An 18508-nucleotide genomic window follows, 5' to 3' on the forward strand; every position below is an offset into this window, starting at 1 on the left:
AACACTGCACTTCTCCAAGTTACTGTTTGTCGATCTTAGTGTAGGTGCTGCAGTAAAAAAATAAGTACAAGGCACTAAGAATTGTAGGTGGCCATTTTTTAAAAAAATGATTGCTTCTTACACAGGCAGATAGGTATGCGGATCCTCCTCCTCTCCAACAGTGTGCTGTGAATTGTGCCTTCATGACCTGAAATATATTTGTTTACAAGGATATTATAAATAACATTCTTCTGTTGTTAGCACTCATAGAAGAGAAAGACAGAAAATTAGTCTGGTAATAAAATGGCAAAGACTTATTTGCTCCCCTCTGTCAGCATTAAATCATGGGCAGGTCTCATAGGTAGATCTAAGGCAGGGGTCCCCAACCCCCGGTCTGTGGACCAGTACCGGACTGCAGCATGTCAGCAACCAGGCCGCACAAACAAGCAAAGCCCCATCTGCGAGATGCAGGCAGCATACAAAACCACTCACCATCCGATCCGCAGAAAAACCTTTCTCCATGGAACCGGTCCCTGGTGCCCAAAAGGTTGGGGACCTCTGATCTAAGGGACTGTGATGTAAATTAGCAATTGAAGTTTGTCACAGCAATCTCAGGCATTTCTGCTGCTTACTAGATATTAAAATACCAAGTCTTGCTAGATGGAGTTCCACGTTTGGTCTGAGAAAGTGTGATCCTCTAGTTTGTAGAAAAAAAGTCTGCCCAGATCTGATCAGTGTCTGAGGAGGGTTTATGTGGAGACTCCATGTATGGCAACTTGAGTTCCATGCATGAAAAAAGAAAGGTGAAATCTAAATGTAGTAGTAAGGTGCTACCCTAATTTTGCCTTAGTATTTACACATAGCAATGTATTCTTTATTCAGAATCATTATTTCATGATCTGGCTTCAACCTATACAATATTTGTTTTTTCTCTTTTTCCATAATATGTCCTCTACCTACAAAATCTATAATGGAGACTTGGAGATATTCTGGAACAAATTCTTGACCATAAATAGAGTCTACAAAAGGATGAAATAGCCAGTTGCTTTTGGAAACCAAACTGCATAATTAATGTGTGGCATCTAAGATCTTCAAAATCTCAAGTTACAAAGTTGGGGAATAATCACTGAGGTTAAGATCATTTCTCATTGTGACACCACATTTATTTCTACTTGAAGGTCGGGGGCTAAGCAGCCCAGTGAAGGTTGCCCCACTCTGAATGCTAGTACTCGCAAGTCTTGAAAAAGAAAAATATTAATTTTATCTCCCTATCAGTTCAATTAGCCTCTATGGATTCATCAATTATTGGTTAATGGATGTATTATATACAATAATTTAAAAAGCTGGGTTTTTTATTGTGTTGGAGCTGATTTCAGTAAGCAAGTACTGTTCATCTCAGTTTGCTGTGGTTATACATGCAGCTGATCTCTCCAAATTGGGAAGGTCTGCCAGTGTGCATTTAGAGTGGTCCCACAGAGTATTGTTATGCTGCCTCCAGTTATTCAGACTGCACTCATCAAAGCCCTTCAAAGTGCAAATCAGCCCCATTGTGAATTCTGAAGGATGTTAGAACAAGTAGTTTGGGGATTGTGGTGTAAGTGATTTAAAAAGCGCCACATAAGCAATTCTTAGCTAGGTAATAGCACTTTGAATTTAGTTGTCTAGATGTTTGAAAGGATGTGGAAAATTACAAGAGTAAGGATTGTGATGTTGTATTTCCAGGGAAGGGGAGAGGGAGGGAGGGACAGGGAGAGAAGGGAAGGGAGGAAAAGAAAGAAAGAAAAAAAAGAAAGAGAGAGAGAGAGAGAGAGAGAGAGAGAGAGAGAGAGAGAGAGAGAGAGAGAGAGAGAGAGAGAGAGAGAAAGAAGAAAGAAAGAAAGAAAGAAAGAAAGAAAGAAAGAAAGAAAGAAAGAAAGAAAGAAAGAAAGAAAGAGAAAGACATATACAGTAAATGAGGATATTATGTATTAGGAATGGAAAGAATGTCACTTTGACGGATTGTAAGGCAAAAAACAGATTAACAGATTACTCATAGTCAGAATGCAGCTTACTATGAAAAATGTGCAGGAAATGATAAGTGTTGGCTTGTGCTGATTTAATGATATTTTAACACTACAATAGCACTATAGAAAAGACTAATGTATTGTCATACTGGCACTGCATTTTTAAATCATCAACAGGTCTCTGGTTTTATCTTAAAATAATTTTAAACAATATGCTTCTTCCTTCCAAAACATCATACATGTTTGCTGCATTTTAAACTATAAAGAAAAATCATAGTTTGGTAGTAATACCTTCTTAATTTGTTTATGCAAATTTACTTCTCTTGATGCAAATCGCTGTGACTTTTGTTTTCTAATTTTCAACTTTCTGGTTGTGCATTCCATAACTTGATTCCATTAGTTTTGATCAGGAATTGGATGGAACTACATAATTCTCTGGATTAGAAAGTTATGATCAAACATTCTCCAGTTCCACTTCATACCAGTTTAAAAATAAGAAAATATATCGTTGTATATATTCAGTTCTGGATGATTTGGTTATGTGCAGTCCCAGAAGAAGGGTTGTTGCAGCACAGTTTTTTTTTAAAATTCCATTTATATCCCGCCCTTCTCCGAAGACTCAGGGCGGCTTACAAGCTTAGCAGTAGCCTTCATTCTATGTATATGCCTGCTTATTAGGGCTATAATAATTAGTCTGCTTTCTTTATTTTCAACATATAAATTTATTTCTCTTACGGCACGGAAATAAGATTTAAGAGATGGGGTTTTTTCATGCAATATCAGCTCAGTTTCAATCTTCTTGCCCCCTTCAAAGATTGACCATTGCAAGTAGGAAGACTTTGTTCACCTTGACTGAAATTAAAAAAAGCTAAGCAACCTGGTTAATCCCAAGGTTGAAAACCTAGACTGGGAAGGTTAAATAAATAAATAAATCTAGAAGCAGGCAGTAATACTTACTTAACTTTATTACAGTCATTAATTAGCACAACAGGCAATAGAATGTTATCAAGTGGAACACTAGTGGAATGTTACCAAGAAAACTATATGGACTTAGCCATATGGTCATCAGCATTAAAACTCAACTTGGTGAAGATTTTACTTTTCACCTTTAACATATGAAATCACGCTTGCATTGTTAAAAGTATCGTTGTTGCCAGTAATCTAAAATTTAATGAAGTGATCCAATATGTCGCAATAATTTTTCACGTTGGAAGTGCCATAAGGTTTCTTAATGATGTTGTATTCATACAGAAAGCTGTACTGAATTCTAGAATGTATGGCGTTTTGATCAAAATAATATATTGTGAATTAGATGCCTGCATCAAGATGGGACTTTTACTGGGAAATCATTAGGCCTTATTCAGTCAGATTTCGAGGAAATCACATGACATCACTGTCATCCATCTTTACTTTTCCCATGATTATTTATAGGAAAAATATACAGCATTGCCCAATAATGTGTTAGTTGTAATTCTATTCATAGCTTAACTTGTCAGAGAACTAATATCACTGAATCTTTCTCCACCATTCATTTCTAATATTAGATTTCAGACATATAGATTGGTAATACATGCAAAGTTTAAACATCAATATCCTTCTCCAGGGAAGTGGATGAGCTCCAGTGTACCTATAGAATTTATTTTTACTAATATTTATTTTACTTTGTTTTCATGATCAGTGATTTCTCAGTGACAAGGGCAATGCTGGTTATGCAAAGGAATACACACATAAAATTGCAACCTCTTTTGCACTGATTACAGAGGATATGCAAGCAGCATAGCTCTTTATAGATCCTGGAGAATTAATACCTCTGACAATTTGCTGAACTGAGAAATAAAACTGTAACTGAGCTATATTGATATCATTTCTATTGATTTTTCCAAGAAATGGATGGCATCCTTAATCCTTGTATTTACAGAAAGTAAGATGGCAAAGATAGCTCTGCAAACACTACAAAGGCTGTTAGCAGACACATAAAAAACTGATTTTTTTAAAGAAAAAAACAAATATCAAATAGTTAAATTTGCTTTAAAATTACTTGTTTTTACCAGCTATGTCACCTCTTTTGATTAATACAGGTTGCCTTCCTAATCAGTGTTAATATATAATATTTAGAATATGCAATCAAATGCTCTGCTTTGTAAGCCTTTATCATGTCTGAACAGTTGTATTTAAATGTACAATATGACATTACTGTTTTGATTATGAATATTAACCTCATATTATAAGTTGTTCCACCAGTGTTTTAGTGAATAATGATTACTTTCAGTATCTATATAGCATCCCTCATTCATAAACTCTGCAGATCTACCTTATTCTCTGGAGCTGCTTTAATTCTCATCAAGGTAACAACTTTAGAGAAAAAGAAAGTATAATAAATTGAAAGAGAATTTATAATCTATCAGTTATCCAGGGGAGGGAACCCCAGACTCATTTCCTTTGGGGACAAGGATGCACAACTATTTCCAGACAAAACTTTGCCATAAATTTAAGATACATATGCTGATTATTCATCAATCGTGTAGTTAAACTATCCTCATCTTGGTTAAAATATTTTTCAAGTAGTCCTTGACTCTATTAGCAAAGCATCCACTTCTAAAATATATGCTTCTGAAAATATTTTCTTCCACAAGGAACCACCCAGAGTTGTTTCAGTAGTGAGACGGGTGCAGTGGTGGGATTCAAATATGTGAACAAACGGTTCTCTGTGTGGATGCCGCTTCCGGAAGTCCATTCTGGGCCTGGGCAACAAAAAATTAGTTACCGGTTCTGCCGAAGTGGTGCGGACCAGCTGAATCCCACCACTGGATGGGTGACATACAAATTTAATAGACAAATAAATAACTTTTCCTTGCAATAGGAAAAATTCCTGTTTCTTTGGTTGCTTAAAAGTGTATGTGTGCTTTCAAATAAGTACAGGTAGTCCTCGACTTACGGACGCAATTGAACCCAAAATTTCTGTTGCTAAGTGAGACAGTTGTTGTGGATTTTGCCCCATTTTACGTCCTGTCTTGCCATGGTTGCTAAGTGAATCACTGCAGTTATTAAGTTAGTAACATGATTGTTAAGCGAATCGGACTTCCCCATTGAGTTCGTTTGTCAGAAGGTCGCAGAAAGCAATCCCATGACCCTGGGGCACTGCATCCATCATAAATATGAGTCCGTTGCCAAGCAACTGAATTTTGATCACGTGACCATGGGGATGCCACAATGGTTGTGTGAAAAGCGGTCATAAATCACTTTTTCCAGCGCCATTGTAACTTCAAACGCTCATTAAATGAACTGTTGTAAGTCAAGGATTATCTATATTCTCAAGTAGTATTGGGAGGGGGGAGGGGGAGTTATGGCAAGGGTTATATTCTTGGGAAGTGTCTTGTTTTGGTTGGAATCAATAGAGATAAAGTTTTATGGGCCCACCCCTCCTCTGCCTTTTTTGGCATTTCTTTTTTTACCTCTGACACGTTCACTATCACCATCCTGTCCCTTTTTCTTCCCTTTCAGGGCAGGCTTGGTCAGTTTGCTATTGAGAGGAATTTGAATTGATGATTGGCAGAAGACTGGGTGGAATTAGGCCAATGGCCACATGCACCTCAGGCTTCAGATTGCTTATCCATGCTTTAAGTGGACCACTTGGTTTTCTCTGTGAGGAAAAACAATGTACAATTATAGAAAATGCCAGTAGTTTAGTAGAGCATGAAAGCACAAAGCACTGGTTTCAGGAAACCACTTGTCATTTTGATACCCTGTGGGTGCGCAGTGGTGCTTAAAAATTTGTGAAGCCTTTTGAATTTTCAATATTTTTGCACAAATAGGACATAAATGTGATCTGTTCTCAACACACAGTAAGTCCTAAAACCAAACAATACCATTATACCTGTTCATTTCTTTATTGGGGAAAATGATCTAAAGCAGGGGTATCAAACTACCGGCCTGTGGACCAGATGCGTCATGCCAAAACCACACTCACCCCATTGCCAGCAATGGGGAAAAAGTCACGCTATGTCGCAAGTTTGACACCCCTGATCTAAAGCTAGACATGTGGCAAAATAATAAAATTATGCTGCTGAAAATCACTGTTATTCTTGGAGAGAATAGGTCCTTGATTTATGACCAACTGCTTTAAGAATTTCACAACATGGCCACATTTACGGCCGTTTGCAGCATCCTATGGCCACATGACCACACTTTATGATGGTCTTACCAACACCTTGCAATTACTTGTATTTTTTGGCAAAAACATGCCCATATTGAATGATTGGTTCACTTAATGCCACAGTGTTAGTTTAATGATCATGGATTCATTTAACAACCATGGTGATTTGCTTAACAACTATTCCAAAGAAGTCACAAAATCGGGTTTCTCTACAACCATTATGACTTATAACCATAATGGGCAGACTCTATTGTGGTCGTAATCAATGACTACCTATAATGTGCAGATGCTCTAGAGCAGGGTTCCTCAACTTTGGCAACTTTAAGACTTGTGGACTTCAACTCCCAGAATTCCTCAGCAAAGCAAAGCTGGCTGAGGAATTCTGGGAGTTGAAGTCCACAAGTCTTAAAGTTGCCAAGGTTGAGGAACCCTGCTCTAGAGACTCACAGAATAAACCCGGGAGCTGCATGTAACCAATGGGCCTTGGATTGCCCACCCCTACAGTACAGGAGTGATGGAACTTTAAACGAAGTTAGATTAAAATCAAGAGGGATGATGAGATGGTATCTCACTGAAACCTGCTGGGGGGAAGCAAAAAACGGGAAGAGGGGTGACTTCCTGCCTTGATTGTAGATCATCTGGTTGGCCCATCCCAAGAAGGGACTTGATGGAACTTTCTCTAACTCAGGCTCTTCCATCATTTGGATTATGGAGCATGTAATCTGGGCTGCTACATAGAGATTCTGGTAAAGCTTCACTGGGATTTCATTGTATTTATATAATGGCTAGTTATATCACACTGATCTCCTCTGCAGTATCCCTTTCATTATTGATCCCTTAGTTTCACCTCTAGGTCAGTGTTTCTCAACCTTGGTGACTTTAAGAGGGATGGACTGCAACTCCCAGGATTCCCCAGCCAGCATCCACCCACCTTCAAGTTACCAAGGTTGAGTAACACTGACCTAGAGTAACACTGACTGGCACTTTGAAACCCATCACTGCAGGGGATACTAGATGGAAATGTTTTCTTCTGTATCTCTGTGTGCGTGCATTCTTCGTTCTAATAGCTGAGTGTCAGTAATAGGGGGAAGGAGAAAGATATGGTTTGCATTTATCTTTTGCTCTTAAGGAACTTATTGGATTTTTCATAAACATATTTTTCCCCAAATTCCACAATGAACTCCAACACAGGAGGCATTTCCACATCAGCAGCGTTATGTAGTGAAGCAGAAAATTAGTTGCTTTCCCCTTCTTGGTTGACAAAGAGCAGGTGTTTGTCCCTTGATTCACCCCAGATTGTCTGTATGGAAGTTTGAACATCCCGTGCATCAGCAGCAGAAGCGCCAACAGAGAAATGCAAGCCAAATAAGGTTTTATTTTCTCAAGGCATGCTAAGATTGTTTATGGGAGAGCAAATCTTATCTTGAATCAGCACAGCTTTTCTAAAAGCAGCTCAGGCATCCTATTTTTCAAAGGACAAACAACTTATGTGCTTTATTTTGATACTACCCAGTGGACCATCTAGGATCATACTGTCAGTCAACCATAGATGTAACTCTGCATGGCCGGGCTTTAAGCAGAGGTCTTATCCATAAGTCTTATTGATCTATACAAGTTTTTCTCAGCTACAGCTTCTATAAATCTTTGTCCCATGGAAAGTGCCTATGGGTAGCTGCTGTCTTTTGGGTGCTGAGTTCTGTCACAACCAACCAGTATCAGATGGGGCAATGTGAACGGTATTCGTATGTAAAAGTGTAATCATTCTGTCAGGATCTCCATCGTAGGCTTGGCGCCTTGCTGGCATCCTGCCATCAAAGGGGAAGGGAGGGGGGAGGCATTTGGGGCAATCCACAGCTGTGTATTTAATGGTGGGAAATGGGGAGGGGGAGCTGACGTGAAAAAGCCAGAGCTGTTTGTACCGGTTATGCTGGGCATCTTCAAGGCTGTATGCCCAGGGTGTGAAATTTCATCAGCCTAAACAACCCAGAGTTTCCCACAACATAGCGGTGATCATGGATTGGGTGGCAATGGACTGGACATTGGGGGGAACGTTGGGTTTGGCTCTTTGTATTGGTGGACATGAATTTCAGTTTCCACCGCACTTTCCTGCAACCAACATCTTTAGTAAAAATCCTTTGCATTTCAATCAATTGGAGATGAGCGTCTGCTTTCCTAAATGATTTGTTTTGGGGCAGGTCTGACACATTCTTTCAAGTTGATCTTGATTCCATATGAATACATGGATATGCTCATGTTTTCTTGGCAATCGTATAGAAGTAGCATATATAGCTTTGGAGTCCTTGGTGTTCTCTGTGCTTGGTGATTTTCTTGAAGATATTTCATTACCCAGCTAGGGGTAGATGTTACCTAGTAAGGTAATAAATGTCTGCAAGGAAACAACCAAGCTCAGAGAGGAACAAGGACCCCACAGTTCAACCCTGAGCTATAAATATTCTCTTCTATCAATGTTATCTAGCTTTTTTCTGGGTTTGGTTTTGGAGTTCTTTCTCCTAGGTAGGTTGGCTTCCCTCATGCCCATAGTGCTCTATCTGTCCCTTTCTCTAGTGCAGACATGTCAAACCCGCGATGTCATGTGATGTTGTGAGACGTATTGGGACTATTTTGACATTGCTGGCAATGGGATGGGCGTGGCTTCTGGATGGCGCATCCGGCCCATGGGCTGGCAGTTTGACACCCCTGCTCTAGTGGGAAGTGTTGCTTCTGACTCACCTCTCTTTGTACCTCTGATTTACTGTGTTTTTTGTTCTTCTAATTTTATTTCAAGAGCCGTGGTGGTACAGTGGTTAGAATGCAGTATTGCAAGCTAATTTTGCTGACTGCTGACTGCCAGCAGTTCGGCAGTTCGATTCTCACCGGCTCAAGGTTGACTCAACCTTCCATCCTTCTGAAGTGGGTAAAATGAGGACCCAGATTGTTGGGGGCAATATGCTAACTTTGTAAACCGCTTAGAGAAGGCTGTAAAGCACTGTGAAGTGGTATATAAGTCTAAATGCCATTGCTATTGCTATTCTTCTTGAGTTTTGACAGAATGTGATGGAAGATGAGAAGCAAAAAAATAAGTTTAGAAAAGGTGGGTAATATTCTGCAGTCAGCTCAGCCTCATTTCTGCTCAGTGGAGTGATTGATTTAGATAGTCTGACTTACGATTGTTCATTTAACGATGGTTCAAAGTTACAGTGGCCTCAGGAAAAGTGATTTACAATCAGTCCTCAAAGTTACAACTGTCATATCATCTACACAGTCATATGATTGCAATTTGGATGCTTGGCAACTGGTTTGTGTTTATAACAGTTGCGTGGTTTCAAAAATACATCCATGTTTTCTTAATGACCACTTGAAAGTTGCCGCTACCTTCTTCTAGAGCATTTTTCAACTACTCAATCTAACCTAAACTCCTAGAATATCCTGGTGGCTTTCTAGCCAGGCACTAACTAGGTCTTTTAGCTTTTGAGATCAGCTAAGTTCACATATATGTGCCACCAACTGAGAAATATTAACATTAAAGTAGTGGCAACTGGCATTTTGCTTTAAGTTCTTATTCTCTGTAGAAATTCTCTGTCAACAACATTTCAAAATATATTTCTACTTGCATCTCAGCGAAGTTAAATTCCCTTATTCCACAATACACTGACTGGCCCATTGTGTGCCATCAAACCAGTGCTGACATTTAGCGACATAACTTTGTTAATCTCTGAAGTGCCACATGAATCTGGCATTAGTATTTTTTCAAATATTTATTCAAAACCTTTTGCATACAGGTTTCAAAAAGTAGATTGGGTTGAATAAGGTAATAAGCAGGCAGTATGAAGAATCATGGATTAGCCAACCCAAATTCCCTTCTTAATTATAGGATTCCCCAACAAATTGTGTTAGTTACTGGAGCAAAACGCTTCCTCTATTTCCTAGAGGAGCCATTATCCATGGTGTTTGTAATTTTCTCTGTGCAGTCATGAAAATGATGCTGGATTACTTTATTCCTGTGGTGGTGACAAGAGGTTTAAGCCAAATTCTGCTAACATTATTGGAGATTTTTGGGGGTGGGGGGTAAGCCTAAAATCCAAGTTATCATCTTCCTTTGAATACTTAAATGTATGGGGAAGGATTGGGTGAAAATTCATTAAGTCTTCGGTATGTTTTTTTTACATCCTCTATTTCGCCTGTCTCACATGCTTTACTCTTCATATTCCACCCCTGGGATCTTAAAAGCTTAAAGGCACCCAATCTGAATATGGGAAATGATGGGGGGGAAGGTTAAGGTGCTCACATTGGACACACATCAAAGAGTGTAGCCTCAGAAGCTGTTTTAGATTTTGGATTTTGTTTTAAAGAAGGGAATATGAGAAATTATACAATATATGACTGCAGTTTGATTTTATTATTTTTAAAAAAGGAATATCTCTTGTATTGGTTTCCGACATCCCGGTGTCAATATCTATTTCAAAGCAATTTGCAGCCACCATATTGGCCCTGAATGGAAGTCGCTTTGGATAGTGAGGCTGAGCGGCATATAAATTTAAGAAATAAATACAAATAAACAAATAATTTCTGCCAAAGAGAATTGGCAAGAACCTCCTCCCTTCTCCCACCCCACATCATCCATTAAAACAATTTTTAACAATTCTTAAAACACTCTCCGGGCTGCGCTCCCTCCATTCAATTTAACTTAGTACTATTGATCAATTGTCATCATCCTCAGCCTTGAGGAAAAGAGAACTCAGCATGAGAGGAATTCCTCTTCCTAATAACCCGAACCTGCCTTCAGATTTATTCCCAAGATGTGCTTTTCCCTCATTGCTAAGTAGCCATATTTTCAATCTCATTCATGGTCTGGCAGTGAGTTGTGGAGTGGAGCATTATCTCAGTCACATGGTAGAAGAGACCCTTTCTGGCTTTTTTGTGCTTGGAGGCACATCTGGAATCTTGAGAGTTGGTGGACACCAATAGAAGTATGAATGGGGGATCCCCTATTCACAAAATGGCAGAATATAAACTGAACTAAAGCATTAATTGATCACGATATTACTGTTTTAGTGCTCCCTCGTACTTGATGCTTGTTATTGCCTTTGTTTAGATTTGTTATTTTTTGAGCAGTTCCAGAAAGCTCTTGGTGGTGACCCCCATTGTTTCTTTTTATTTTCTAAGCAAGTTCAAAGACCCATTTCAAGCCAACAAATATTTATTTATTTATTTATTTATTTATTTATTTATTTAATTAAATTTTTATACCGCCCTTCTCCCGAAGGACTCAGGGCGGTGAACAGGGCATATCTTAAAACTACAAAAGTACAAAAGTTAAAAAAGAATTAAATTATTGCCCACAATAAAAACAATAAAATATATATATAAATATTAAAACCCTAAGTAATTCCCCATCAGGCCAGGCCAGCTTGTTCAAATAAATGGGTCTTTAACCCGCGCCGGAAGGAGCGGAGATCCGGTGCCATCCGGAGCTCAACCGGCAGCTGATTCCACAAAGCCGGAGCGCCCACAGAGAAGGCCCTCCCCCTGGGGGCCACCAGTCGACATTCTCTGACTGGAGGCACCCTGAGGAGGCCCTCTCTGTGGGAACGCACGGGGCGGAGGGGAGTCGACGCCGGCAGCAGGTGGTCCCCGAGGTATATTCTTGGACATCCAAACAGCGGTGGAGACAGATACGTTGTTTTGCAGCGTTCCAGCTTTTTAAAAAATTAAAACAACATTTTTAATATAAGTGAGATGGAATAGGGAGGCTGGGAGGCCACCTCAGAAAATTGGACATCCTAGGGTGGTAAATTGTGAACCCCAGGATTGCAGAAACTGAGGGAATACTTTTCAGAGAGCTTTGCAATAGGCATGTAAGAAACCAGAATGACAGTGGCATGAGAAAAGGTGAGTCTACACCACACAATCTTCTGTATTGGTTGGCATAATTGTTAGTGCTTCAGCTGCCTCTTCTCCTGCAGCTTTAGTTCTGTAAGGGTTTCATGTGTGTTGGCGGTTCTATTCTGGTCCTTCCTCATTTTCTAATTGAATAAGATCTATAGAGAGATAGATATGCATAGAGAAACAGGCAAACACATTTTGCAAGCATTTCTGTAAGCCCATAGCCCTTTCACCTTCAACTTAATCTGCCTCTATTATATCTCGCCTATATTTACTCTTAGGTTTTTCTACTTTGTTATAAATAGTTTTGTAAATTCTCTGATGTTATAAAAGAAATCTTATCATTTCCCTTTTCTTGTTATTTTCTTCTATTTGTTGACACTCACAATTGAGTTAACTTGCCTTTCCTTGCTTGGGGCTGTAAAGTTGCATTCAATCATTATGCATTTTTATTGCTCAAGTCTTTCATCTTCCATCTACAACCAACTTTGGCTAAGATGATAGAATTGTAATATTTTTTTCAACTTTGGTTTTTGCAATATCTCATATCTTTTCTTATAGTTAAATCTATGTTAAATATACCGAATCTACTCCTAGACCCAGTGAATGATTATGAATTACTGAACTGGACTTTTCCTTCTTCTGTTTCTTATGTAAGTGTGATTCTGGTGCTGCCCATCCAATATCCAGATTAAAAAACAGAATGAATCTGTTAATACCTTTTCCAACTAACAAATTTTATTAAAAGGCATAACTTTTGGTCACCATGGGCTAGCATGGCTCTCCTCCTACAGTGTCTCCTTTGTTTCTTGAGATGGATGTTGCCAATGAACTAAAAATACCCTTTCAGAAAATTGACCTATCTCCAGTATTATTTTTGTCCATTTCTCTAATTCAGGGGTTCCCAATCTTGGCAATTTCCAGGTATATGGACTTCAAATCTCAGAAATCTCAACATTGGCTATGCTGGCTGTGGAATTCTGAGAGCTGAAGACCATATACCCAGAAATACATTGTCAAGAAAAGACATAACATTAATAATAGGGGACTGGAATGCATAAATTAGAACAGAGCTTCCCAATCTTGGCAACCTGAAGGTGAGTGGACTTTAAATCTCAGAATTCTCAGCAATGGCTAAGCTGGCTGTGGAATTCTGGTGGTTGAAATCCACTCACCTTCTTCAATTTGCCATAATTGGGAAACTCTGCTCTAATTTATGCATTCCAGTCCCCTATTAGGGGTCCCCTATTAGGCTTAAGATACAGGAGGATCTGGACAGACTCGAACACTGGGCACTATCTAACAAAATGAAATTCAATTATGAAAAAAGTAAGGTTCTGCATTTAGGCAGGAAAAATCAAATGCACAGGTATAGTATAGGTGGTACCTTGCTCGATAGTAGTAACTGTGAGAGGGATCTCGGAGTCCTAGTGGACAATCACTTAAATATGAGCCAGCAGTGTGCTGCAGCTGCCAAAAAAGCCAACACAGTGCTAGGCTGCATTAACAGAGGAATAGAATCAAGATCACGTGAAGTACTAATACCGCTTTACAATGCCTTGGTAAGGCCACACCTGGAATACTGCATCCAGTTTTGGTCACCACGATGTAAAAAAGATGTCAAGACTCTAGAAAGAGTACAGAGAAGAGCAACAAAGATGATTGGGGGACTGGAAGCTAAAACATATAGGGAACGGTTGCTGGAATTGGGTATGTGTAGTTTAATGAGAAGGGTGAGGGGGGACATGATAGCAGTGTTCCAATATCTCAGGGGCTGCCACAAAGAAGAGGGAGCCAAGCTATTCTCCAAAGCACCTGAAAGCAGGACAAAAAGCAATGGATGGAAACTAGTCAAGAAGATAAGCAGCCTAGAACTAAGGAGAAACTTCCTGACAGTTAGAACAATTAACCAGTGGAACAACCTGCCTCCAGAAGTGGTGAATGCTCCAACACTGGAAGTTTTTAAGAAGAGACTGGACAGCCATTTGCCTGAAATGGTATAAGGTTTCCTGCCTGAGCAGGGGGTTGGACTAGATGACCTCCAAGGTCCCTTCCAAATTATTATTATTATTATTATTATTATTATTATTATTATTATTATTATTATTATTATTATTATTATTATTATTAACATTATGTCTTTTCTTGACCATGCATTTAATATTAATTTCAGTTTCTATTAAATTTGCTGTGTTTTCTAATTATTACTCTGTGTAACATACTCATGGGACATCTGTTAATTTTTATATATAATGGTTATATCAGAAATATATATTTAGTTGGATCTTTTTGAATAACTTTGCCATTTCATCATGCAGCTACATGCCCTTTATACCATATCAGGCCCATTACAGACCGCTTAACATCTGATATTCATAAATGCTTCAACCATACCAATATAGTTATCTCAGGAAGGATACAGAAGTGGTTTGCTGTCATCTTCTTCTAGGGTGGACTTTGGATTTCCTTCTACCAGATAGCTTGGCTTCCTTTATCCTTGCAGAGCTTCCCCTGCTCTTGTAGTAGATTATTCTACTTTTATTATTTACCTCTCTCCTTTTAAGCTTATTAGTCAGGAGCTACTGTTCTCACCATGCCATTCTCGCATATAGTTTCTAGCTTCTGAGTGCTACCACCATGGAAGCTGGCGATCCTCTCTAAAGGAAATTACACATTTCACAACAGTAGATGTGCTGTTTAGGGCAAGCCTCATCTAATAGTTACGTATTTTTAATGGTTCTAGAAAATGAGAACAAATGAGAACAAGATGGGCCATTTATCCAGATACTTTGACATAAAGAATAAAACCACCATTAGCATTCATTTAAGGCATAAATCATTCCCTTTTGTAATGGAAGAGATGGAACATAAATGCACTTCTATTGCAAAAAATGATTCATAAGGAATTGGATATATGACACAGCAAGTTATTCAGTGATTAGTTGCTTTGCCATTGTGCTTGATTTCCAGAGGTATTTATATGTGGAAGAAGTATCTGTTGGGATTGTTGGCTGGAAAGGACTGGGGTAAAAGATACCACTGGGCACTGATCATAGCAACAAAGAATAGTTACCAGATCCATGGAAGCAGGGGTCTACCACCCTAGACAGAACCTGAGGTGCAGCCTATGCAAAGAGGCCTCAGAGACAGTCGAAACATAATGTCAGGGTGTAAGATTCAGGCGGGAACAGCATACACCAATTATCCTACCTACTTTGCTAATGAAATCTGCAAGAAAACAACTATGCTCAGAGAACGCCAAGGACTCCACAGATGCACTAAATGGCACAACCAAGTAGCTGGCATTGTGTGTAGAATCAGCCACACAGTGTAAGGGCTAGGCCCTTCCAAGTCCAGATGGGAGATTTCACAGAAGATCATGGAAAATTAACTAAGATCTTATGAGACTTCCAGATCCAAATGGGCATGTAGGTAATGGTCAGTAAACCAGACACTGTGGTTGTAGACAAGAACCAGAATATAGCAATGGTGATAGACGAATCAGTGCCAAGTGACAGCAACATCAGGAAGAAGTATGAGAAGGTGGAGAAGTACTAGAGCCTGAAGTAAGAATTAGAGAAGATGTAGAAAGTGGAGGTCAAAAAGGTCCCAGTGGTGGTAGGAGCCCTCGAGGGTGCAACTCCTAAGCTGGCAGAACAGCTCCAACAGAGGTAAAGTCATTTTTGTCTAAGGCAACGGCCCACAACCTATGAGGCACCAGTTCCATGGAGAGAGGTTTTTACACAGATTGGAGGGGGCGTGGGTTCATGTGCTGCCTGCATCCCGCGGATGGGGCTTCGCTTGTTTGCGTGGCCCAGTTTCTGGTTGCCTAGGTCACAGGTCTGCAACCCACGGCTCCGGAGCCGCATGCGGCTCTTTCAGCCGTCCCCTGCGGCTCCCAGTCCTCTGCCATGTGCAGTCCCCCAAAAAAAGCGGGACTAAAAAAGTTCGACCAATCAATTCAAATATGCAGGGTAGGTGCATATCTCGCCTTGGATCCACTCTTCAGTCAAACCCTGTTCTGCGCATGCGCGCATGTACATGCACGTGCACACATTTTTTGCGGCTCCCAGTTTTTCCTTTTGTGAGGGAACCAGTTCCGAGTGGCTCTTTCACTGTTTCAGGTTGCTGACCCCTGGCCTAGGTGGTTTCTTAAGAACTTCAGTGTGGCAGTGTTATCAAACTACTTCTCCCTTTGCTTTTAAAGTTTTTTGTATTTGCGTGTGTTCCAATCAATCACCAGGCACCTTTAGAGGAGGCAGGAGTGCCATATTTTCTTATCTCTTTCTGCTGTGAATAACCATAGGGCTTAAACTCCACTTATACATCAAAGCTGCTATGTTGCATCCCAGTGGTGTTAGAAGAGCCTGGTTGTACCCTTTCCAAAGAATGGAATGGAATGGAATGGAATGGAATGGAATGGAATGGAATGGAATGGAATAGGAATAGAATAGAATAGAATAGAATAGAATAGAATAGAATAGAATAGAATAGAATAGAATAGAATAGAATAGAATAGAATAGAATAGAATAGAATAGAATAGAATAGAATAGAATAGAATAGAATAGAACCTTGGAGGTCTTCTAGTCCAGCCCCCTGCTCACACAGGAAAACCTATACCATTTCAGATAAGTGACTGTCTAGTCTCTTCTTAAAAACCTCCAGTGATGGAGCACTCACGATTTCTGAAGGCAAGCTGTTCCACCAGCTAATTGTCCTCACTGTTAGGAAGTTTCTCCTTAATTCCAGGTTGCTTCTCTCTTTGGTCAGTTTCCAACCATTGTTTCTTGTCCTGCCCTCTTGGTGCTTTGGTGAATAATTTGATCCCCTCTTCTTTGTGGCAGGCCCTCAAATACTGGAACACTTCTATCATGTCTCCCCTAGACATCAGGTAGCACAGCTTTCCTCTAGGAGAGGAGTAAATATCTAGGAGCAAATTTTTACAAGATAAAGGTAGCTCATGTTTGTGGTTATGTTTTTCTTTATTGGTTATAAAACAATTCCTTCTTTATTCTCAGTCTTCTAGTGTGTACAAATGTTCAGTCTTACCGTATAACATTTATGTGACCTTGATTCTTATTCTTGGCACTTCCGGGTGCAAGAGACCAATGACGTGATGAGCTTGCTAGCTTTCATTTGAATCTGCTCCAGTTTGATGGTTTTTTGACAAATGATTTGTTTATCACAACTTCGGATAGTATTCTTCCAGAAATACCAAGGTTTGGGTCATCTCAGTTGGGTTTCCTCCTTTGAGACCTGAACCTTTACTGTCACATTTTTACTCAGGGTCTATCATTGTATCTTAGTTTCTGTCATACTTTTCTCATCCTTTTCATAATGAGTTAGAAACAAATGATAGAAAATCACTTTAACATGCTTTCGCATCATATTGTAATTCCTTCCATATGTGTTGTATTGTATGAATTGTTGTATAGACTTTTCACTTTTTATATATCATTCTTGGTGTTAATTTGAATTCATGTGTACACATATGCATAAAGATCTTACTTGTTTACAGACTTTTTTTAAATATGCCCTGCTAAGAACATGTTTATGGAGTACTCATAAGTCTCATAAATGTGTACTTATGCATCTCATCCTAAGACATTGCCCATACTACCATACACTGCAACAGGTAATGCAGTGTGGGTAACCAATATAATTTATAGGATTAGACAATATAGGATTATAAATTGCTAGTCTGCCAAATATAAAGCAGATTTATAGCAGGTTACCCTTGCCTGCCCATGATGAAAAAGGTACAAAAAGTGGATAACTTGGGCCATGTTCTAAGAATGTAGCCTCTAAAGAAAACTAATATGTTTTTTTCCTTTTTTGATAGTATATCATGTTTTTAGACCTATGAAGTTGGAAAGAGTAACATGAAGAAACAGAAGTCATGGGGAGAAGAAGGAGAGAAGGACCCGTTATGTTGTGCCAACTTGCATTGAATAATTCACAAACTAAACTGTGTTTCCTTAGAAATATGATGGCTTAAATTGTGTTTTTCAGGGATTGGCTACAAGTCTTCAGCCCTCCTATCATTCCTCCTAGCCAACAGGTGGCAGAATATAACAAAGCTTCAGCAAACATAAGTGCTCAAGGTAAGAATGAGTGGAAATATTGCCACTAAATTGAAGTGAGAGCAAAAGGACACTAAAAACTGCAGCAACATGCTATTAACTCCTCCATTTGTCAGATAGTATAAAAATGCTATAAAAATGGAGTCCTTGGTGCTCTCTGAGTTTGGCTATTTTTGTGCAGACATTTCATTACCCAGATTGAGCCTCCATGCTATCAGCCCCCTCTACCACAAAGATTCTGCAGGAGAAGGGCAGTGTGGGATCTGGCAGGGTGACAGCTGTGAACCATAAACACAAAGCTTTTGCTGTGTCCCTGCACAACAGATACAGTGCCCTTGCTGACCTTAATAGGGACATTAAGGAGACAGGTAAAGGTATCTGTGATAATAACTCAAATAAGCAGGGG

General features: G+C 39.4%; 1 protein-coding gene across 1 annotated transcript in view; it reads left to right on the forward strand.

Moving 5' to 3' along the window:
- Positions 1-18508, forward strand: part of CFAP20DC (CFAP20 domain containing) — a gene marked incomplete at its 5' end in the record, with an annotated part of 184909 nt that overhangs the window by 154856 nt on the left and 11545 nt on the right. Inside the window, one exon of the mRNA XM_081319078.1 lies at positions 18032-18123. Within this exon, the coding sequence (XP_081175204.1) occupies positions 18032-18123 (92 nt within the window). The remainder of the gene's footprint in view (positions 1-18031; positions 18124-18508) is intronic.

This window comes from Vipera berus (assembly GCF_964194415.1).
Source record: "Vipera berus genome assembly, chromosome: 2".
Taxonomy (NCBI): domain Eukaryota; kingdom Metazoa; phylum Chordata; class Lepidosauria; order Squamata; family Viperidae; genus Vipera; species Vipera berus.